Source organism: Zootermopsis nevadensis, unplaced genomic scaffold (genome assembly GCF_977971745.1).
Source record: "Zootermopsis nevadensis isolate Lab colony 2312 unplaced genomic scaffold, Znev_1.0 Znev_ptg000006l, whole genome shotgun sequence".
NCBI lineage: Eukaryota > Metazoa > Arthropoda > Insecta > Blattodea > Termopsidae > Zootermopsis > Zootermopsis nevadensis.
The window spans coordinates 2,097,745-2,123,284 of record NW_028259138.1 but is presented as its reverse complement, the minus strand read 5'-3'; the positions used below and the strand labels follow the sequence as shown (position 1 = coordinate 2,123,284).

The 25,540-nt window shown below is 34.2% G+C and overlaps 2 protein-coding genes across 12 annotated transcripts in view; one reads left to right on the top strand and one right to left on the bottom strand.

Annotated features, from left to right (window-relative positions):
- Positions 1–21,754, top strand: part of Hnf4 (Hepatocyte nuclear factor 4) — a 113,009-nt gene extending 91,255 nt beyond the window's left edge. For all 7 annotated transcript variants that reach the window (XM_087343530.1, XM_087343531.1, XM_087343536.1 and 4 more), the window contains exons 4-10: positions 2,876–3,009; positions 3,862–4,011; positions 4,587–4,707; positions 5,016–5,153; positions 6,996–7,232; positions 8,258–8,457; positions 11,032–21,754. In XM_087343530.1, the coding sequence (XP_087199656.1) occupies positions 2,876–3,009; positions 3,862–4,011; positions 4,587–4,707; positions 5,016–5,153; positions 6,996–7,232; positions 8,258–8,457; positions 11,032–11,160 (1,109 nt within the window). In that variant the 3' untranslated portion in view covers positions 11,161–21,754. The remainder of the gene's footprint in view (positions 1–2,875; positions 3,010–3,861; positions 4,012–4,586; positions 4,708–5,015; positions 5,154–6,995; positions 7,233–8,257; positions 8,458–11,031) is intronic.
- Positions 1–25,540, bottom strand: part of Psf3 (DNA replication complex GINS protein Psf3) — a 121,160-nt gene that overhangs the window by 91,314 nt on the left and 4,306 nt on the right. For 3 of the 5 annotated variants that reach the window (XR_015533792.1, XR_015533793.1, XM_022069271.2), the window contains exon 4: positions 24,429–24,662. Coding sequence is in view for 3 of the 5 variants with exons in the window: in XM_022069271.2 (XP_021924963.1) it covers positions 24,435–24,662 (228 nt within the window). In the remaining 2 variants the exon portion in view is untranslated. Of the gene's footprint in view, positions 1–5,205; positions 8,132–21,300; positions 24,663–25,540 lie in introns of those variants that run through there. The other 2 variants (XM_022069270.2, XM_022069268.2) reach the window with 2 other exon arrangements.

The following is a 25,540-nucleotide window of genomic DNA, read 5'->3' as shown; positions in this document are numbered from 1 at the left end:
GGGCATGATGCTGACCACTCACCCCCATCCAGTGCCAAGGTCAAGAATGAGTAGGAGCTATACCTCCTCTTCCCCCCCCCCCCCCAAGCGCCTACATGGCATATAGTGGGACAGCTTTACTTTTTTATTTAGTTTACATAATAAAGAATAATAATATGATACTGTTACTGAATGAGCATTGTCATTGTTCTACACTTCACAAAAGATATGTATAAAAAATACCCAACAGAACTTAGAACCTCTAAACAGAACAAGTACAAATTATTGAACAGAAGCAAAACAGAACCTGTTAACACAAGATTCGTCATACAACTGATGATTAACAAGCCAGTCTGTTTGTCAGAAAATGTGCTGAATGGTGCATATGCACACAAACACACACAAAATTAATTTTTTCATGTTAAGATGAATAACCCAAGAAACAGAATCAGAACAAAGACCAGGAATCGTAATTTAAATGGGAATGTCTTTTAACATTTAGACTGGAAGGGGGCCATTCACTGACATTCACACAAGACTTACATTAAATAAATATAATTCAGTATCTACTATTTTGATAGTTTCTATTGGATCATATCTTTGGCACAGTTTAAGTAACATTATTTTACATGGTGAGCTTCTTATACAACCCTTCACCAAAGTGAATAAGGATGTTGGTGGTTTCCTCAGTCCTTCCATTCTGGAGCCAAAATAGTGCCTTAAAAGATGTTCTGACTGCTTTCCACCACATCCTTCCCTATTCATAATTCACACTTAGAATTTAAACACTGACCATGAATAACTGAAGCAATGGATTTGCTGTAAAGAAGCCCTGATATGCAGTAAAATGTCAGAATACATTACTGCATCTGCATGATATATGAATTCAATCTTGATACTTGTTGATCAGACCTTGTATTTCATTTGATGCTGCATAACCACAGCAGTTGATACATGATTCTCAGCAGGGACAGGGATTTTTCCTTTAATAGTCTTGCCTACAGTAGCTGTGAGGCCCACCCACCCAGTGAATACCTGGTGCTCTTTCATCAGTGACCATAGGATGAACCTCTCACCTGTATCTAGTTGGTGCTAACCACTTGAATGCACAAAACTATCTGTATGCCCTGTGTATACCTTTATGGCATGGTGCCTAAACATATGAGTAACTCTACTACTACCTCTGACCATTAATGTAATGTAGTCTGCTAGATACAATATTGTTTGCTGTAAAGAAGTGACAGTTATGAGAGATTTTATTGTAATTAGCTGTGTGCACATTCAGTAAATAAATTAATATGGCAGTGGCTGAGGTAGTATTAAAGTTAGGGGAGATAAGATAATGAAGCACTTCAGTGGCTGATAATAACAACTGTGGCCTCAAATTAGTGTAGAAAAATACAAGGAGAACAAATGTTATACAGTTAAATCCATAGCATTACTATTGATTGATTAGTAAAACTATTATCTGTAACTACACTCCTGCACTGAAGAATATAAACAATATATTATTATATAGCAAATGTTAGTGAAAGGATATCGTATTTAATACTTTGGGTTCAATGATATTGTAGACAAGAAATGTATACAGCTAGGTAGGCGGTAACTTGGAAGATTAAGAAGATATTAAGATGGATCATAGAGAAAGAGGTTGTGGGGATGGGAGGTGGATGAAAATGGCTCAGAATTGAGTTAAATGGCTGGTTCTGGTATTAGTGGCACTGAACCTTTGCAGTCTACTGCAAGAGAATGAATTAGTTAATATTTTATAATATGAAACAAATGCATACAGAAGTTTGATTTCCCACTATAACCTTTGTTTATGCAGTGAATCAAAATTCTCATTTTAGAGATATTTTGGATTGAGTTTTGCAATAAAATAATAACCCGAGTTAATATGGAACAATCTTTTCTTCCATCCCATTAACTGATTTAATTCAGGTCATAAAGGCAATACATATATACGACTCTATACATCAGTAAATGACAGATTGCTGTACTTTCATAAGTCATTTGCATCAAAATATTTTTATGCTAGATCACATACAAATAGAAAGGACATTTATACTTCTGTAGCACATATCATTAAGTTCCTGCTCCAGCTGCAGTTATCATTTGTGTGCTATGATTGTAAAGAAGTTAAATTTTACAAACAATAGAAAGTGATATAAACAAAACATGGCCAAAATGAAATCAGGATAATAATCATTAGAATTAAAAACATTTTGTACAATATAATTAATATTTGTCATCAAAACACATATCAATTTCATTTGTATGGGTATATTCCATATGAGAAAAAAAAGTTTTTTGTATCATTAAAAAAATTAATTATGGAAGGGGTTAATAGATTCAGCTAAGTTCACACCTTTCTGCTTTATAGGCAAGTCAGCAGCCTATCAGAAATTTCAATTCCACTTTTAGTAGCTAACACACTTAACTAAAAAATTCTCAACCTGATTACATTCACTGTAACAGCAAAGAAATGCTTGGATTATTTTTTAACCCACTGCTCATATTCATTCATTAATTTAAATTATATCCAGCTTCAAAGAAGCCAATTATTGATTTGAGTACTGTAACAATAACAAGACCCTTGTTATGTATTAATTATATCCTCCATTTGTCAGTTTGTACATTTTTTCAAAATGTTTCACATACACAACACTCTAAATTAACTATTTCTTACAGTTATCTATTCTCACTCCTGAGAAAGCAAAACGAGATATAAGATAATGTTCATAACAATGAAAATAAAGATATAATAATACAATTCTGAATATGTCAAGTTTGTTAGATGTAACTTCAGACTTTTACACCACTGCCATGTTTATAATTTAATGTGTATATTATGATTATATGATCTACTGTCATAGAATTTTCCTGTTACTTTCAGCGGTACAAAATGAGCGAGATCGTATCAGTTCTCGGAGGCCAAGTTACGAGGAACAAGCATCAGGAAATGGTCTATCATGTGCATCCTTGCTAAATGCAGAGATGCTTTCACGTCAGGTTGGTGCAGCACTTGAGGTATGTAAAATATGTGGGGTACAGATGTGCCACATCAGTGTGGTGTAACACAAACAATTTTAATGTGTTACCAGTTCTTCATATTCTATGGAAAAGGTGCTAGTACTGTGTATCAGTGCATAAAAAACTGGTAACATGATATCTAATTTCCTTTGCACTATAATGGCTATAGCAAGTGACTAATTTTTGTTGTTTTACAATATTTTACATCATAATTCACAAGACTGTGTAGGTACAGCACTCAAATTCTTTGCTGTGAAATAATAATTTTGTCACCAGATAGAGTGGTAGCAGCAAGTATTCAGAGCAATGGAGTAGAAGAAACTGTGATAACAATTGTTAGACCTCATGTCATGTGATCTATTGTATGACCCTGCAGTTATGTGAATGGGATAGACAAGATACTATGCCATGCCACAGAAACACCGTTAGTTTATAGTTTAAATGGCGTGAGGGGAGAAAAGTGCCAGCTTTTGTTGCCAGTTGACTTCACATAAGAGTCTACTCAGTTTTTCAGAAAAAATGTTTGCTTATGTAATGCTTTTATAAAGAAGTCAAGAAGTAGAGAGTGGTACTTTCCTTGACAGACCATTTTCATAAATCATTACATGTAAGCTGTCAAAAATTAAATTTTAGAAAGACTGTGAGAAAACTGTAGGTGCACCTCCATACTCCATCACTAGTACACAAATAAACACATTTTAAAATTGGAAGCACAGAAATAAATAAGTCTAATGATACTTGCAAACTGTTGCTCCAGTTTTAATATAATTCATGTGGTGTAGGAATGTGCATAGGTAAATGTACAACAAGAATGAACTTAAGTTCTCAGACAGTATTCCTTTGTTGCAGATGAATTCTCCAGATAGTGAATACAATTTATCAAACAAACAGATTGCCAACATCAACGATGTATGTGACTCAATGAAACAGCAGTTATTGATTCTTGTAGAGTGGGCCAAATACATCCCAGCTTTCACAGAACTACCACTGGATGATCAGGTACACACCACTTGAAAAGTCTAAAACTGTGAGCACAAGAAAGGACCAATTTCTGCATCAGTGAACTGTGACATTTTGAATTAACAAATATATTCCTACACACTGAACAATAGTTCACAATGTATGGTAGTAACAAGGAGATTTTGTTCAACCTCATTTTGTCATCTCATCTTTTGCATTGTTTTTTAAATTGTTGCTGCCTCAATATTGATACTTTTGAGAAAGTTCTCTCTTACGTTTTATAATTACACATTGGAGTGTTTATTATTCATATTTCTTTATTTAAAACTGTAATTACTCAGAATATTAATTTTTAATCACAATATTTGATGTATCAGTGGCTCCTGAAATGTTACTTATCTGTTTCTGTTACGATTTTCTATCAATTGTAATGTATATCACAGAAATTAAACAAGTTTTCATTAATCTGATTCTAATATAATGAATGCAAAACTTCCCTACCAGCCTAGTTAAGGTCTGAATCACATATACCAATGATATTCAGAGAAGGCATACTAACATTCGAAGTGGACTAGTATATGGCAAACTGATTTTCACTACCATGTTGGTTCCAGGTGGCCTTGTTACGAGCACATGCAGGAGAACACCTCCTGCTTGGATTGGCACGTCGCTCCATGCACCTCAAAGATGTCCTGCTGCTAGGGAACAACTGTATCATTGGCCGACACAGTCCAGGTAAACATGCTTCATTAACTGCCTATACTCTACAATAGTATTAGACTACAAAAACTATGTAGGAAGCACAGGATTTCAGTTTTGTGGTTGCCAAATAAGTTTCTTCTTAATGCTAGAAGTAAAGATGTCCAGTGTCTGTAGTCCTGATTAAATGAGGCTTGTGCATAAATGTTTACACATGTATTCTCATATATACACAGAAAGTAATTATTATAACTGGTTTATTACAACTGGTACAAGTTACCAGTCATGAATATTGTCCTGATGGTCCCATTTTCATTTCTAAAATAAGAGAAGATACATTTCAGATTCTGGGTTGTCACCAGACTTAGACATCAGTCGTGTTGGGACCCGTGTCATGGACGAGCTAGTCAAACCAATGACAGAAGTGCAGATAGATGACACAGAATTTGCCTGCCTCAAGGCCATTGTCTTCTTCGACCCAAGTAAGTAACAAGGAATATAGGAACTGTCTGGTGTCCATGCACAATTACAAGATGAAGTAATTAACATATATTTTTTAACACAATAGTTTTATCTCATATGTAATCTGCAAGCCATTTCAAACACTTCTTAACACATTCACTGTACCAGGCATTCAAATGCAGATTTAAGTATTCTGCACCAAATATGTTTTTTATTTTAAAATGCTTATATCAAATATATGTTCAAGATCAATACATATTTTAACTTCTGATAGACAGCATTATTATACGTGAACTTTATATTCTCCAGACCACTATACTGTTGACAATTAATTTATGCATTTGATGTTCTAAAACCTTAGTTTATTCTTTTCACCCTACATCCTTCATCTGTCCCTTAGACATCTTCACAGATCCATGCAATAAAGAACTTTCTAATTGAAGGTCCATTATTTTAAAACATCTCTTATTTCTATGATTATTTATGCACACTAAAATCTTAATCAAAACACTTTTCAACTGTCATTAAATTAGTCCACATACTAATTTTCATTTTTACAGATTTGTTCGTGTTGTTTATTTAGTCTTCCTGACTGCTTCATATGTATATACTGCCCTGTTTCTCTTGTTATTGGTCACTATTTCTTCTTTACACTCCTAGCCACTTTTGTATTTCATGCTTTTATCTGTGCATATTTCATGTCTTATCTCTTGCCATTTTAGTTATGTGCATCATATATTCTACTAGGTGATGCTACACATGTTCAACAGCAGTATTTGTGTACTTTGCACTTGGTCTGTTTTGTATTTAATTTTAAATACTGTGTACTGACAGTAAACAGCTGGAAAGGTAAAAGCAATTGTACAGGTGGAAAATAATTACTTCCCTCTCCACTGAAGTTTAGAGTCATTCTCTTCAGATGAATTATACCTAGCAATTAACATGTATTACTTCCACAAAGAAAGACCTTGTATTCTGAATAGGTAAGAACATTATGATTGAAAATATACTGGGATGATTATGAAATCATGCATGTATGTATTTTGCTGTAAGAATGACATGAAGACTTTTAAAATTTAAAATCTTTGCCTAAAATTTAGGTTTACAGAATCATGAGTTCTGACATTTATAGCACATATAGCATAACTGGCAAACCAATATATACCAAATTAGTCTGAAAATCCTCATGTAAAGAGGCTTAATAGACAGACCAAGACCTAGATCAGAATCAATACTTTACAATTAACAAAGAAATGAGTCAAAACATTTATTTTGTAAAGTTGTCATGCTGGTATTAATGGTGCAATTTATATAATATGGTATAAAATTGAGCTCTTGCACTATACTCTGCAAATTGATTTTCAATTCTGGTTTATAAGTTAAGAACCAAATGAACTCATAGGAGACAATAATACCAATACCAATAAATATATAGAAGGTAAAATTAAAGTTGCCTGTGTCTACGTACCATACCACAAAGACAGAGAAGCAGAACTCCACACATTTTAGACCTCAGCAATAGGTGGAGGTGAGTGGTTAAATTCACAACTTCACATTCCAGGCACTTTGCCTCTAGGAACAAATTCCTTGATTCCCACTGAATAAGAGGCTGGGTGAACCCTAGAGCTGGTATGGTTCTGGTGAAGGAGTAAATTACTGTTCCTACTAGGTATCAAGTCTCCGCTGTCCAGCTCGTAGTCTATCCTGATTTACTTACTGAAAACTATATAAAATTTACATCCTGAGATCAGCTGGCAATGTTGCTTTACAATAAAAATGAAAATTCTTCACATTTACATGACAGAAGTTCTATCATAGACATACAGGTAATAATTCATTTAATTGTTCTATTTAACTTTCAGATGCAAAAGGTTTGAGTGATTCAAACAGAATTAAGGGTCTGCGTTATCAGATCCAGATAAATTTAGAAGATTATATCAGTGACCGACAATATGACTCAAGAGGCCGATTTGGAGAAATCCTCCTCACACTGCCTGCCCTGCAATCCATCACATGGCAGATGATTGAACAGATCCAGTTTGCCAAGTTGTTTGGTGTGGCACGCATTGATAGTCTGCTACAAGAAATGCTGTTGGGTGGTAAGTTTCAAGTCAGTTTTTATAGAAAGCTATGACAGGTTTGTCTCAGATACATTTTTCTTTAAGTTTTGAAGGTTCTTCCTTCTATTCTTAGACATTACATGGGACTTTCTTTGTTTTTGCTTCTGTTTCTTGCCTTTTGTTTGATTTTAAACTGAGGATTTTCATCCACAAAACTACGTAATTTGGAGCTTTCTTCTTTTAAGCCACTTCTCATCAGTGTCCCTGAAACGTCGGTTTGTTCTTTTAACCAATTGTCGTGGCTCATCACCCGAGAAGATTTTATGGAGAATGTTAAGTTTTTTAAATTTATTTCTAGGTGATTTTTTTATGTAATCCTAACATTAATCTTATTACCCTCTTTTATCAAATAAATGCTGTTATGCTTTCTGATGATAGTTTCTTAGATTAGGTAATGACCCTGATCATCCTGCCATTCAATGCTATATGCTCTGAGCTGCTGATAGTGTCATTAAATAAGAATATTTTCTCTAACTTGGTCTTTGCACCTACTCCTTTACCTCCTAAATGGTTATTCATTCAACATCTTCACTTCAAATGCTCTGACAAAATCTCAGTGTCAACTACTGTATCCTTAATTTCACCAGTTTCTCTTGCAGCATTTTGACTTTCCAGTCCTGTCTGTTTTTGTTTCCTTTTATTCCTTATCATTTCTTAATATCTAGTAAAACTTTGTCACTAGGATACTGCTTTTAATCTGCATCTCTTTAGGCAGTCTGTATGTCAAAACAGGCAAGTAACATGTTTCATATAACATTACTTTAATATTTTCTGACATTTAAAAATTCCAGATGCTATCTCCAATTCTGATTAAATTTCCCAGCTATACAGATTCTCTCTGTAATTCTTGTTGGATTCTTCCAGTTGATGAAATTGTACTGCCCATGTAAACAAAAAAAAAAGTTTAAATTTCCTTCAGAGTTATTACACTTCATAGCTTGCTTATTCATACCTTCTGGGCAAGTTCTTATGACTACATTTGCTGTTTCTAAATGTATTCACAGGTGCCACCGCAGATGGCACCATTCAACAGAACAACACCTCAAATACTACAGGCAGTTATCAAGGTAGTTCTGGAGGGTCACCAGGGAGCCCATCGGGTTCAACACAGTGCAACAGTCCACCACAACATATGCAGCTCACCAATGGGCACCTAGGTAGCCCACAGATGAGCAATGGAACTACACCTGGCCAACCACCCGTGGTAATTCTCCGTAGTGACATGCACTTATCTGAGCAAGAGCACCCGTTTAGGATTGCCTTTAAACAAGAACCTGAATCCACATATTAAACCTTAGAAAACAGTGCCATAGCAAACAAAACCTTGCTTCCTAATTTTTATAATTTTGCAGGGTAAATCACAGATATCTTTGTGAGTAAATAGTTACCACATTGCTACTTTCTGACTCACAAAAGATTTTGTACAAAATTTATAAATGCACCAACAATCTATTATGAAGCCAACCATCATGTTCTTTGAATTACTGTAACATCACCACCTTCTTGTCAACTTTCAACATGATGCCAATACTGGCCTAGAAATTCTATCTCAAGGTCTGTAATTTAAGTCTGTGATTCTAAACCAGGGATACTTGTACCCTCAGGGAGTATGCGAAGCTCCATTGGGGGGTACATAAAATATATTTAATATACTGTCAATCATGCAATACATTAAGTTTGTTTAAAATTAAAAAATATTCTTTGAACATCTTGTCATTTTAAAGTACACAATTATACACCATTTGACATAAACATTAAGATTCCCAATGATTACAGAACAGAAACCTTGCTGAGGCCAGGGTTATGTCAAGTAGAAAAGGCTAAAAATGCTGGTCCAAGTCATCATAATAAGTATAAAATCTAATTCCAAAATTATGTGCAATCATCTCTCTTTTTATAAATGCATGCACACACAAACTTCATTCAGAATTTGAGACACAATTTCCATGCCAAATTTAATCTTGCTATCTGCAGCAGTACACAGTTTATCATCAAATGGGTGTAATATGAAATCAACATCAGCAACAATGGCAGAACATAATTATAAGTAACATATCATTTGAAAAAGTTTCAAAATTTAAGTATCTGGGAGCAACAATAACATAGAAATGAGGTCCATAATAATATTATGAGCAGAATACGTTCAGGAAAAATATTGTTTTTATTCAATTAAAAAATTATCATCCCATTTGCTATCCAAAACACTGAAAACCATGATATATAAAAAAATTCACCAGTTGTCTTCTGTGGTTGTGAAACATGGTCTCTTACCTTGAAGAAAGAATGTAGATTATAAGTGTTTGAAAACAAGGTGCTCAGGAAGATATTTGGACCTAGCAAGGATGAAAAGTGTGGAATTTAGAATATTAAATAATGAGGAGCTGCATGAATTGTACAGGTCACCTAACATAGTGAGGACAGTGAAATCTATGAGATTCCGATGGGCTAGACATGTAGCACGCATTGGGGGAAATTTTGGTGGGAAATACTTCTGGAAAACGACCACTGGGCATACCAAGAATGAGATGGGAGGATAATATCAAGGATCTTAGGAAGGTGGGATGTGAGGATGGAAAATAGATGGAGTTAGCTCAGGATCGTGTCTAGTGGTGGGCTCTGGTGTTGTTGGCGTTGGACCAGGCAGTTATGTTCAGTTAGTATGAATAACAGACAGCTATTTAACAGTTTTTATAACTACATTATTTTTTTCATGAATATTCTGGCCCACAGTCAGTTGAACAAAACAAATAAAAGACATGTGCACTAGGCAGAGACAACTACAGTGAGAAATTCTGTGGTATAAATATTGTTCACTAAATCACCAAAGGTTAAAATACCCCCCACAATGCATGAAAGCACATGCCCCACTGTAGGAATAGCTCCACCACTCTTAACAATCATATTACCAAGGAGTATTTTTCCTGTCCAATAAGATATCTCTACATATTCCTTATGAACAAAACATCTCTACCTTTGCACTGTTCATGATGACAGGTACATACTTCAAATATAGTATACACTGCTCAATGATATGTCAGCATAATCATCTACAGCATTATGTTGTTCTAAGGTGATTTAATTAGATATTTATTACAGTGACATCCCCATTTAAGTTTTTAACAGAGGAATATGTATTTGAACAATTGACTAGGAGAAACTTTCATGGACGAAATTTAACTCTGAAGGAATATGGACTTTGATCATGTAAATTTTAAACCTGAAGTTAAGAAACAATTATAAAAATTCCAGCAACTCTTTCAAATAATGTCAAGCATTTGTTTATTAAACTTACTTTAAAAATTACCAAGTTTATCTTTAAAATTTCAAACTCATTCGACAGATCAGGATTAAAACACTAATTCATGAATCAAAATTAAAACATAGAATAAGGGTCATTTTGTTTCATGGTGGTGAAGGAATCACACAACTGGTGCATTACAGTTATCCATCTATAGCTTATAAGTAGGTCCTGCTGTCACAGAATATAACAAAGCATGAATTATACTTCACAATACCCACATATTTCCATTAATTTACTAGTCTGCTATGGCACTGCAGGAAGTTGAATTGATTAAGTGTTACATAACAAAGACAGTGATGTATTAGTTAGTCTTCAACATACAATTCATCTGAGGTAAATTCACATTACTACTGTAATTAGTCCTTAGTAATGTTAATTTATAAACTGGTCTTATTTCAAATGGTTACCATTTAATGTTATTTGCTTCGTGCCTTTGTATTCTCTTTGCCCTCAACATTGTTATTACAAATATTGCAGGGACCACCTACACTTCATATATATGAGGTAGAATTGTTAACTGCCCCACTCGACCACACGAATAGGCAGAACAACTATGAGTTTGCGTCTCCGAGTATCATGAATATTTCACAGGAAAAAGCCTGGTAAGGTTAAATAAATATCAGATAAAATGAGAAAAAGAAAGCTTACTCTGGTGCCCATTGGAAGGATAATACCAGATACACTGCAGATGTTGTTAATACGCAGAGAATAACTGAATGTATCTGTCATTCTCCTCCCATTACTTTTTGCAAAGACCCTTGGTAGAGTTGGTGCTCTTTTTCTTGCTTTATTTAATATTCCAGTAATTGCATAATAATTCCTACCTGTAAGTTGCATCTTTAAAGCATGAAACTTAGTAAAAAAACATGAATAAGCTTGCCACCTTACTAGAACTGGTTTCATTCTGAAGCTGTAGTTTCCCACAATAAACATTTAAAAGCAGTATATAAAATAATCTAATAAATATCAAGTGACACTCAAAATCACTTCTGGTCTTCACGTAAAGCTGGCCCTTATGATCCAAAATTACCACTTTCTGTTGCACTTTTATTTATGATTTCTAACACTGAATTGTGAGTAGACAGAAATGTTTAAAAACACAATTTTCCAAATGTAAGGTATCACGTAAATTGATAATCCATACTTACCTTTGTGAAGCAATATTATTTTCTTAAATAAAGTTTGGTAAGAGATGTCAATACTTCCTAAAATCTAGCCTGGGTGGAGTTTCCTCATGTGTGTATGGTCAGACAGTAACCATGGGCTTTTCTTTGTACAAAATCAAATATACATTAACAAACTTCTTAAGATTCAGACTGTTCACACATCCCTACTAATATAATTTAAGTTCTTGTAAAAATTAAAACAGTGAACATTTGCATCTGTATAAATCACATGGCAACTTAGAAACTCCTGCCAGTCTTATAGAGGCAGCAAGCTTAATTACATATTATGTGTTATTCACTGGTATTATACAATTACACTTTTACTTTCAGGTATGAATTTATATGCAACACAGTAGAATCATGAGTAAATTAAGATCTCATACCAGTCATTTCTAAAATACATTTGTAGTTTATAACTTATTGCTCTGTAATTTTCAATGTTGGAGATGAGTGGAAAATTAATGATAGATTAGATCAAATGCCATTTCAATGCAAGAGATAAACCATGTCTATACACTGGTGTGCAAAGCAAATATACACAAAGATTATTAATGCAGTTTTTCTGAGGGAAGCTTATGAGAAGTATCATCACTTCATCTGTTTATTACAAATTTATCTGCAGTGCATGAGACGGTGTAATAGTGGTGGTGATGGTATTGTGGCACTTACAGTTATGACCAGTGTTTCTCAACCTGTGGTCCATGACTTAACTTCTGCAGTCTGCGAATTCTTCTTACTGTTACAATATATATGTATACATACCTATATTACGTAAGATAATTATGACCACTTTCTTCTCAGTATATGCTGCCCTGATAATATGAGAGATTTGTGAGAAATTATTTCATGTCATATTGCACAATTTCAATTATAAATGTTCAATGTGGGAGATTAATATGGCCATTTCATTTTAATAACATATAAAGATCTTTTTAACTAATTTCTAAGATAATTCCAATTTATGTAGGATGTAAACATGTTTACATGTGCTAGTAATAACCAGATTTTGAATTTATTATTTATACTGTACAATGTGATACAGATTATTAGTCCTTGGTAAACCTACGGCTGTTTCACTGGTCTTTGAATAAGAAAAGGCTGAGAACCACTGGTTATGATGACATGGTGGATCTTAACATTAAAAATGTATGAACAGGAGAACATACCATTTTGATATACAGGATGGAATGTAAAACAAAACGCTAAAGAGTGGATAACAAGAAAAATTGGTTAAGTAAATCCACATAATAATCTGAGAAAGGGAAGGACACTTACTGACATTCTGGTGGTTATGGCTTTTCAAATCATAGATCAATCTTAGCATATTCAGCAATAGTTTCCTTTCCATTCTTTCCTATATACATTCAAAACACTTGATATAAAATTTTAAAATCAACACAGATTAGATTGTTTTGAAATGGAAAATATAATTAGGCAGGTAAGAGTAAGCAAGGCAAAAACTACTGGCTGGATAACCAAGATTTGATCGTCAGTCAGTCAATCAATCAATCATTTATTAGTTCAGATCTGCATATTGAGGCTGTGTTAACTTAACCCTGAATTTTTGCAGTCCACAGCTATAATATAACAATAACTAAGAGTCCCATTCTCTAACTATATATATTCAGTCTTACTGTTATAGTTCTATTCCCTCCTTCAATTCCAATTACAAATTCCTATATTTGTTCCCTAATTTATATATAATCATATCAAAGTATTTCATAATTCTACAACATTAGTACAGTTTATTTCTTGTATGCTAATTCTTCACTGACAGTAAGCCATTTTCTACACAAAAGCTGTTCCCTCCATATCATTGTTTCCAAACATTTTAATAGTATATGTACAGCATCTTCATCCTTACTACAAAGGGGACATCTTCCTTCAACTCCACTCTTCATCCCTTTCAGTTTCCAAACACCATTCTTAAGCCATGGTACCCCACCTCCCACCTTCCTTTAACAATACAGACTGTATTTTTCCCTAGCACATTCCAGTTTCATCAAACAATAGTGTATTAGTGACCTCCTTTCTCTCATATATGCAAACTGATTATGCTGCACTATTATCACTGCATCTTTCTTTAATTACTTTGCATATTCCACCCACACTCTTTTCCTTTGGGTCTAGGCAAATACATCCCAGCCCTATTTTACTTAATTCTTCCCTCACTCTCTATTCCCAGCTTCCAAATTTTAAATTATGTGCCATTCATAACACACCCATACTAATTTGTCCTTGTTCATCTGTAATATTTTTAATCAATATTTCACAATCATACACAATACTTTATGCCTCCTACTGTCTCTTCCCAACTCGACTTCAGTGACCCCATTCACCGTGTATCTAAGTATCCCAAGGATTTTTTTACAAAATCTCATGTGAATTGTAACAATCATCTATTACCCCTCTTCTAATCCCTATTTCTCTGATCCATATATTACTCTTGACTCACACACACTATCATACACATATTCTAAACGCTTCATTTTTATATCAGGTGTTATTAATAAACACTTGTCAATTGCTATTAAGGACTGATTTCCTTTTACCATTTGCTTAAATTTATGCTTATTCCAACCTCCTGTGCTAAGTAATTTCATTCAACTTCTATTGATTGGTAATACATAAACCATCTCTCACACTTCTTGAACTTACCCCCTTCTTACAAACTAACATTTCGATCTCCTTCAAATTACAGTCTCTGCAGTATTTCACCATTTGCTCGATCCCTTTCTGTAACCCATTATCCATAAATTAACCAATTCTGATATAGTCCACAAACAGCAATCCTGGGATTGACATCCTTTCTGTTACTGAAGCATGTATGTTACCTCCATTAATATAATCACTAACATTGTTGATAACAATATTAAACAGATTGAAACTCAGAATACAACCATATTCTTTGTCTAACAAAATATGTCACTTTATCACCTCCACACTTAACACAAAATTAGATATTGTTGTTCATATTCTTAATACTCTCACTCTCTCTCTTTTTGCTGAACATTCCAATACAAATCCAATGTTGCCGCATTTCCCATCTCTTGTTGAGTAATTTTCTGTCATCCCTCGAGCCTGTTGCCCACAGCCCTGCTTCCTTATTCTATCTGAATGTTCTTTAACAAGTAATCCATATATAAGCCCACCAATTCACTACCAGCTTGTCCTTCTTCAGAAAAGCTGTGCCCTAATCTCTTAGCATTCTTTAAAAATGGGATCACCCCCTAATTTTCTTTGTTTCTAATGAAGTCTTCATCAAGCCTTCTAAAACTTTTGGTATTCCTAAACACCTCCACTTTTGTTGCAAATGTAGTCAGTTTCACTCGTATTGGTTACTCTCCTCTTCTTCTCCCCAGCCTAATCACATAGTCAGTACTTCTATTCTGTGCCTCAAGATACACTGTCCCACTCAAAAACACTGTCACAACTCTTAATGTGTCAAAGTAACCCTTGTCTCTTCTCTCCTCCAATCTATGTCCTCCTTCCAGCTCTCTGTCTTTTCTTCTTCTTTTTTTGTAATCACTGATCACTTCAATTACTAACTCACTCAGTTTCTCAAAATTCATGTCACTAATTTCACTGTTGTGGGTTTCTAATAATCTTTTAATCACTTTGAACTCCTTCACCTGATTTTTCACACACATTAGGATCTAGATCAACTTGTCTTGTTCCCCTGGCAGACCTGGATTTAGCTCAACTCCTCCAATCAACAGCAGCATTATTAAAATAACTCCCAAAATCAAATCTGCCTTCTAGTTGTCTCCTCCTTACAACTTCCCATCATAATATTCCTTCTATACTTCACATCAAAAATGCCAGTTTTGGCACAGAATGACTCAACTTCCACCCCATACTTGCACTGTGAAAACACATTTGTACTGCACCACAGCTAGAAATCAACCAAGATTTGATTCATGACAGATACAAATACATTTCTCTTTGTCAACACATTCGGCCTATATTCAATTGATACCAGAGGCTCTTTCCTGAGGGTAGGGCTAACCATTCACCTTCATCCAATGCTAAGGTTAATGAGTGGAACTTAACCTCCATGCCTCTTTTATGTCTTCATAGCAGGGTGTTTAGGCAAAGACAATTTTATTTCCTCTTTTAATATTTATAGAACAAAACAGTAAATAAGAACATGTGACAAAATAATGAAATCTTATTCATAATGAAGCTGCCAAATGATCTTTGTTCTGCTGTTTGATAGTAAAGTTTATTTCAGTATTGCAACCATCTTTTTAATAATAACATTTAAGTACTCAATGATCAGTGTGGTAATGCACAGTATTTTTCAATGGTTAAGATCCATCAACACTTGTGCTAAAATCTCTTGAACTAAACAATATAGCAAAGTAGAGCTTTATATTGTGATAATATCAAAATGTTATTTAACATTTCTCATTTTACATATTTTAATCTTCATGTATGGGACAGAAAATTTAGGAATTTTTTAAAACTTCCAGCATTTTCCTGGAAAAACAACTTTTGTTGCTCTTAAATCTATTGTTTCTGCAATGAAAGAAACCAGAGTCTGATATTCTATCATCAGTGATTTTCCTTCTTTCACCTTACATAATTTACATATAACTTACATATATGCCACTTAAAAAGCTGAAAGTGTACATTGTACTGTATATGAGAATTAAGTATCTGTGAAATATGCAGCCCATGAAGTCATGTGATACATTATTAGCACACCAAAATTTGGCACGCTGTTTCTAATTTGATGCAAACTTTACTGTTAATATTTTATAACAATGGAACTATTATAAAATTCAATTCAGTTCTTTATTATTAGTGTGCTGCATCAAAATCCTGAAGGCAAATTACAGATAGAGCACAAGAAAAGAGCACAATAATACATATAGCAAAATAACAACAAAAAGATTTTCAAGAAATTATGTGAGTGTAGATAAAGTTAATACACAAAAGAAAATTGCTACTAAATATATCAATATCTTTATAATAATAATTTAATTTAATTAAGTTGATTAGGTTAAAAGGGGAAGAAAATATGCAAAATAAATATAAACAAACATGATACTAACTCAGGGAATTTATATAATTAGGGCAATAACACATTATGTAGTCAGTGCTATGTGGACAAGGTGAGAAAGGGGGAAAGATGTATGTAAATTTACAATGAATGTAATTAACATCTAATTATGTACAGTACCACAGTTATTATAAAATATGATTAAGGAAAAAAATAATAATAACACAACAAATAAATGAATAACAATAATAATAAAATGAACAGTGGAGTAACAGAAAGCAACAAAGATGTGTGACAAATATTTTTGTACTAGAGATTAATGTTCGGTACTCAGGAATAGGGGGTTACATAAGCAAGTCATCTGCCTACTGGGTTGCCTATGTCACAAGCATTTACTTAACTCTCACATACAATGCTTATAATTAATTTACCTTATGCATCTCACTGCATTTATTTCTTAAGTATGACCTGTTTGCATTTATTTCTGGTAGGTAACCAGACTCACCAGGCTTTTTACCTATGAATTTCAGATACCTATATGTATTATGTAAAATAACCTTAACAATGATCAGCACAACAACACTGGTCCAGAGGCCGGCAGAGGCAATATATTTACTTAATATAAGACTGCATAAGTTAACTCACTTGAACTAGGGTAGCTTTTGCTGATGTTCAAGCAACTGATATGCTCACATTGCATTCCAGAAATATGCTCAGTATCTCATCAAACTGGAAGCTGTATTGATACTGCAATTTGTATGTTCAACAAGTTCAGACTATTTATGGGAAGCCATTTGTTACAACTAAACTTAATCCTATGCTGCACCCAATACAGCAAACTGTACTAAAAACCAAATGCCCTGCCATTTTTTATATACTGAAGGTCATAAATAAAGGGCATTTAAATTAATTGATGGACACTCATTTACAACTTGGCTTAACCCTTTGCAGCATCTAACACACCAGATCACAGTGCAACTACTGCAGGAACCAGATTCCTTGCAAGTTATTGGCATGAGGTGAAGAACAAGGTGATAAGCACTGCACACACACCTCCACACTTTTCTGTTTTAAAACATTGCTTTGTTTCAAAAATTGCAGTTCACCAGTGAAAATGTAATCTAAATGTTAACTGTATGTTGCAGACATTCCTAGTACAATATATTAATTTTTCACTTTTGTAAATAAATAGAAATATTTATAAAAGGAAAAACTATCCAGTCACATTCCTGTCATAATACTTCCATGATAAGTATGTTTACTACCAAATATTTACCCATAGTTTTTCCCATCCCCACCCAAAATTCTCTTTATGGTGTACAGTAATTTGGTTCCTACAGTAAATGCATGATCTGGTATGACACCTTATTTATTCACATTATGATAAGTTTTTAAGTTTGAAGTTGAATTTGAGCTTCATCCAATGTTTGGATGATATTCACCAAAATTAAATTTGCCCAGTAATTCTTAGCATAGACCTCAGTACCAAATCAATGAGAACGCCCCAGTAGTTTCAGAGGTATAACATACAGACACGAACATGCCTCTCTCTTCTCCCCCCCCCCCCCCCCCCCAAATCATACATGAATCATATATGTCCATTTCATAAAAAAAAGGCTTCCTCTTCACTTTCTGAATGAGATTCTGACAGCAACATTGAAAGCTTTACAGTAAATAACCAGGTACAAGTCAATAATACATGAAGATAGCATAACTGTCATCTTAAAGGTTAAATAAATTACTGAATTAGTCATGTAAGATTTAAAACTTTCACAATGAATGAATGCTATAAAACCCTCTCGGGCAATCGGGCATGTCAATGCTGAACTAAAAACCAAAACTTCATACATTTGCTCAGTCTCCATCATCAAGGGTGGCCACTTTACCATTCCACACTGCACCACACAAGACTGGCAGATTACTGAGAAAGTTCAACATAAAAGTCTACATTCTGGATAAGATGACTTCACAAATGTTAAGATCAGTAAAAGATGACAGGATTAAACGTTTCTGGGGTCTACAGCATACCACATTAATGTGGAAAAGTATATGTAGGACAAACAGGCTAAACCACTGAGACTATATATAAGAACATCTGCATCCATCTAAACTGGACAAATCAGCAGTAGCAGAGCACAACTCAAAACTGAGCCACAAAATCAAGTTCAAGGACAATGAGGTATATGGACCAACTAGTTAAAGAGGCATTAGAAATATAACTGCACCCAAATAACATCAATAGAAAAGAAGGATTCAAACTTAGCCAAGCATGAAACCCACCATCAAAATATTACAAACCAATGCCACAGACAGTTCTAATAATATCAAATGGCAGGCTGAGGTGGCTGGAAAATTCAATGGCAAGCAAAGACTCATCAACAGACAGAGGATCAAGCTCCAAGTTAAGCAACACAGTATCAAACCTAAAGTGCGAGAGGGGGACCACATAAGTTGACTCCACCCTCTGGTTGCACAGTGTGCCAACAGGGATGAGGCATCACTGACTTCTGGTCATTCCTCACACCGACTGTGAAATAGTTTCTGAAACGTTGATTTTTAACTTAGCATTGACACCACTGATCACCCAAGAAGATCTTATAAAATTAAGTAGTTACTCTCAAATCAGAACAGGCCAAAAGACATAATACATGATGACTGGAAATCCTAAATTGCATAGTAATTAATGTAGAACAGTATGAATGCTGGCAGTTTCAATATAGCTTCTACTTCTGTAGTGAATTATTATTGTTGGGTTGTGAAGTCAGAATATATTTTTGTGTGTGCAACAATTACAAAAACTGATTATTCAGTTTTATGAATTCTTGATTATTATTATTATTTTGATTCCTTTAATGAAAGTTGTTGCAGCTACAGTGCAGTGTAAAATATTTTAACTTGTTAGCTCAAATGTTTATACATATCTTAAGACTACATAGTGTTTATGTGATAAGGGCAATGACCCATGTTGTTTACCAGAGAAAGTAATTTATTTGTATAAATTTGCAAATATTGTTGTCCAAAAGACTTTAAGAGTTGCGCCAAATAGTAAAACTTATTCTTAGTCATTTTCAGTGCCAAAGACAACTTATCAAGAATGCAATGCCAGACAGTAAAAATTTGAGAGTTGTTTACATGTTTCCAAGGAAAGAGTGCAAACTGCATATCATTCAGATAAATGAACTGTGACCACTGTCTTTTTATAGGTCAACAAATCCTTGAATAGTTGCATCATACGGGAGACTGAAATGTTTTTCTTGTCACATTCTGTCTTGTATGTTTGGATTCCATTGGCCTTTGTGATGTATAATGTGCAAAGTTTATTTTTGATTATTTTTCTATTTTAAAAAATGTAGTGTTTATATAATAATAAGTGCCTTATATATTAGTTTGTAGGTTTCTCCATGTAACTTTAGCATTTATGAAACTGTTACACTCCACTGAAACATAACTTTCACTTGGAATAAGTCTTTATAGTTATTTTTAAAGTATGTCATGTCTTGTCTATGTGCTTTTTCTGGGCCTTTTAAATTTTACTACTTGTGGCTAAATGTTCAGAGGATTAAAATATGAGAAAAAATATTCCCACCCAGAGGGTACATGTTTATATGATTCTTCTGTCATGTTCACTGAAATTGAAAAGGCTGTGTAAGTACCTGTGCTACCATGAAATTGGAGCAGCATTTTCCAACCAGTGTCTTCTTAAAGCTACTTTTTCTTCAGGTGAGGAACATCTACACTAAAATGGTAAATTTTCTTGTAACTGAATGGTAATACCAAAATTTCTTACATAAAAAGGGCAGTAAAATAAACAGTGGTCCTTACGTATTATTAATTGGTGACCTAAGTTGTCTGCCATGTTGGTGTGCATGCAGTCAATCTGTATCTTATCTCCAACAAGAAATCTGTGTCACGTCCTACCTTAGATTAGGTGGGCTTTGGATATGCAATGCTTTCAATGATAATGCTGTCACTTCCCAGCAGGAACTGCTACAGATAAGTTGATTTTGTTGTTTTTATGGACTGATACTAGACTCATCTCAGGAGAACCTTGCATCCTTTGGCAGTGAGTTATGCGGCTCCAGCCAGAAGCTGGAAGTGACAATAGTGTTCAACTTTACCAGTAAACACACTGTATTAGTTACGCCTAACCAAAGCTAGCCCAACGTAAGGCAGAATGTTCTTCCCAGTGCCACTGGCTGCTGGAAATTTGGGTCACCTATTAATATGAAAATACCTAAACAAAACAATACATTACAAGTGTGCATTTACTGTATTACAATACCTGATGTGCAGTTCAACACTCATTAGAGCTTAGACACACTAGCAATCAGCAAACTTGTGAATTATATTTTAGAGACAGAACAGCTGACTCTTAAGAGTAATTAAGAGCACTGTTTCACTACCACAAGTTTATATAGTATTGAATTGGAAGGGACGATACAAATTATGAGTGGATAAGGATTTGAAAAGACATGGTCAAGGCCAATTCAGTTAGCTTCGAAAGACTTTGAATACATGTCTAGAATGCTGCTGTTATACAAACCCTAAGGTAGGGCAGGAAAGTTTTCCTAGTGAAAGCAAATTAAATTCATCTTTAATGGGTTAAATTCACAGATACAGTCAAAAGCCTTAGTCCATAACTCTAACACATAACACCTCTTGGGAAATATTTCCTGAGACCTACTAAATGTTGTTAGATTCTGTTGTCTGGATGATCAAATCCAAGAAGGAATAAAACCTACTTGTGCCATACATTATGAAACATCTGAATGTTCATAAAAGAACTCTGTTTGTCTCACATCTACATTGTACCTTTGTTAACATAGTTCAACTCATGCACCTGGATTCCAACTTGGGTGATCCAAATGTAAAATAACTAACTTCTAGTGAGGGAGTATATATGGGTGGTTTGTTAACATGTAAATTACTGTACATACAGGATAATTTGTCTACCTCTGGTATGCCTGTGTTCATTGTTCTTAACTGTTAACATGCAATAATAAACAGTGTATTATATATAAACTGACAGATACAAACCACGTTTCTTATTCTCCTATGCTAAAGCAGTGAGTAAATGATATGCTGCTATATCATACAATAAAAATTATAGAAATATACATATTACATTAATATAACATTGTCCAATTTCTTGCGGTTCCAGCACAAGAGAAATTACATATTTAAAAAAAACAGTATTTGACACGGTGTAACATGTGTGATTCCCTTGGAAGCATATAAAGAATTAATCGGAAGAATAAATTACCAACGAGTAATGCAGATACTAAGTGATGGAACGTACACAAAACACAGAATGGAGAGTAAACACAGAAGAGAAATATGTACACGTAAAGACAGCATGGATAAAGCTCTATCTTAACAGGAGTCAAGCTGATGTAAATATCAGTGAACAATAACATGTGCAGATGTGCAATAAATTTCTTTAAATGTTATTTATTACTTAGTCAAACGAGCTGAGGTTGCCCTCGGTGGACTAGTGGTTAGCGTGCTCACCACTAGATCCAAGGTTCACGGGTTCAAACCAAACCGAGGTCAAAGGATTTTTAAGGGTGATAAAAATCCATAGCACAACTTCCTTCTTTGTAGGGGAAGTAAAGTAGATTTACAGCATGTAAAAGAACCTTACAAGCATGAACGAGATCTTTCGTAACCAAAATTCAGCGGTCATTTCTCACCCAAGTCTCCTGATTCACCGCTAGATGGCTCTGGCAGTCAGATCAGGACTGAGTAGAAATTGTGCAGAGTCAGTGGACTGGTCACTCACTACTCACAAATGCACACTTCAAAGACTAGGAAACCTCCAAATAGGAGGCGGCAAAGACCCACAAATGGGTTGTAGAGCCAAGAAACAACAACAACAAATGAGCTGAGATAGTTCAACCAGTAAAATGGCTGGCTACAGGCTGTACAACCAGAGGGCTTGATTTTTCTCTTTGGTTCTCTGTTCTTACCTACTGCTGGAGACATCCCAAACTCACATGGGTATTTAGCATTACTTTACAATAACAGTATTTTTGGAAATTATGTTCAAGATTTAATGTTCAGTGATGAAGACAATGACCACTATCACTAAATACAAAATTTGTGTGGTTATTTGACATTTGAGATCCTTGAAAAATGAAGAGAATTTAATTTACCAACATTTATCCTTTTTGTTGATTATGAATAACCATACAACTTAAACCGGGAAACGCTATGGTAGATTTTAATGGAGGAGAACACACCAACACAACTTTTAAAAGCAATACAGGGTTTGTACAAAAATATATGCGTAAAATATAGTGAAGGACAAATCTGAGAACCAATCAACACCATAGAGTAAGACAAGTATGTGGATTATTGCCAGACTTGTTTAACATTTACACTAATAAAGCTATAAAAGAATGGAAAAAAACAGCTAAAATAGCATCCAATTGACCTCTGGGAAAAGAACTGAAACAATACTGAATGTGGATAATCAAGTTATAATATCAAAATCTGAGGACGAGCTACAAAAGGCAGTAAATGAACTACATAAAAATCATTAAATAATATAACATGAAGATATCCTCTTTCAAAAGCTCATGAGAAGGGCCAAAACAGAAATTAAAGGAAAAATTATAGAACAAGTTTCTAATTTTAATTACTTAGGGTATGTAATATAAAATGATGATAAGAATATCAATATAAAGCTACAAAGGTATAATAAAAGGTCACTCTGGGAAACGCATGATAACAGACAAAATTACGAATACATAACATTACTTCTGAAGCTGCTTGTGCTATGGCAGTGAAAACTGAATTATAAACAAGACATGCCCAAAACTGTAAGGCACACAAATGAGGTTCCTGAGACCATTATTAGGCCCTACAAAATTGGACCACCAGAGACATCATGACATTTGTAATAGGTTCAAAGTGAACTACCTAAGAAGACACAAAATTATATCAAAAGAGCTGCTTAGACTACCTGGAAAGAACAGACAGAAGCCATTTACCCACACTAGCTTTTCAATATCAACCCCAGTTTTTGTCGGGGTAATTTTTCTTTTAAGCCTGTAAAACAACATAGCAATTGCATGAAACCTGTAACTTATTTAGCTTTCAATTTGACAGCAAAAATAAATGAACCATTGTAACTAGGTAATCATATGAAATTTAGCAAGGAGATAAATTATAAACTTACCTACAAATTCTGTATGGAATATTGTTTAAATAACAAAATGTTCCCGAAATACTACTTCAATCCATAGCCACATAAAAAATTCATCTGCCCCAACATCCAGACCTAGGCTAAAAGAGGTATTCAAAGTCTCCAAAATCAATCCATGTTAAGTGGGTGACCTCAGACTTGATTATTACATGTGCTACTGTCATATTAGGGTTCTTCTGAGATGTGGTTCATAGCTTGTCACAAGACCTCATTATAATGAGATCCTCAAGTGAGAAGCCAATAACTACATTATGGGATTATGACAAATGCATGCTGCAGTTGAGGCCAAGTGAATCAATTTCAATTTTGTTGTCACCAGTTTTACAACTATCTCATCATGCCTGAAAAGTGCAATTTCCAAGTTACTTGTATTAAGATTCTCAATGAACACAATGCAACTGTTTGAATAGAAAAGTCTTGTCTATAACATTTTATGAACTCTTATGCATGTAATTGTATCACACAGTAAAACATAATTATAGTATGTTACCAGTTTTCAGAAGTCGTCAAGAACCGCAAGTTTGCGTTTCTTATGATTAACAACCATTTCAGCTGCAGTGATAAGACCTGTTCCTGCATTAAGCCAGGCATCTAGTTGTGCTCGAGTCTGATGTCCTTCTCGAAACAATGCCTTTTCCAAAGAATCCAAGCGCTGGATTATTGCTGGGTCTGTTCCAGAATTATGAGCCCAGTCCATTACTTGACGAAATCTCTCCTTGAATGTCTACGATAAAAAGCATGCTTTAACACAGCATCACAATTTTCCTACATTCCTCAACAATTACTCTTTGTATTTTAAATTCACAATGCAATTATTACTTATTCAGCTGGTCAGAAACATATCTGCTTTTATGCAACTTAAGGATTCCTCATCATGTGAATACACAATATGAACAGAAATACAGCTTCTGAATTAATTTATTTTAATAAAAAACAGAAACTACACCAAAAACAATAAGGCAAAATCTGAACTTCCATTTTATCAGATTTTAAATCATTCTCCCACATTTTTCAGTTTCATAAAATCATCCAGTCACTATCCAATTCTCCTGATAGAATACAAATCCATAATTACAGCAGTCAGTGAATGAAATATACAAGATACAAATACTCGTTCATTTGTTGAAGTGTGTGTCAACTGCTTTGTGGATACCTACTACTTTCAAGTAAAATTAACCAGAATATGAAACCCAAACACACAGCTCAATAAAGGTAATCAGATATGCATCATACAAAAGTCAGAATTTTGTATCATTACGATGTTTGCAACTTTTAACATATAAAACATCTTCATACAGAGTGTTCATAATCAGTTCCCATTTAAACTTCACATTCCTAACTTCAAGGTTTCAACAGTTATCACCATCAAATTGAAAGCAAAATATAGACTTCACAGGACTATCAAGTTGTCTACACTCCACAAAAATTGCTTGAACATGTGGTGAATTTTGTGAAGATATATTACCACACATCATTTCAGAACCTTATATGTAAGTGGTGCTATTGTTGGTTCCACCTCTGAAATCTACACAACCCCAATGTTGAAAGAATAAGAAAATTATGAAGAACAGAACATCTAATTCACAAATGTACAGCATATAG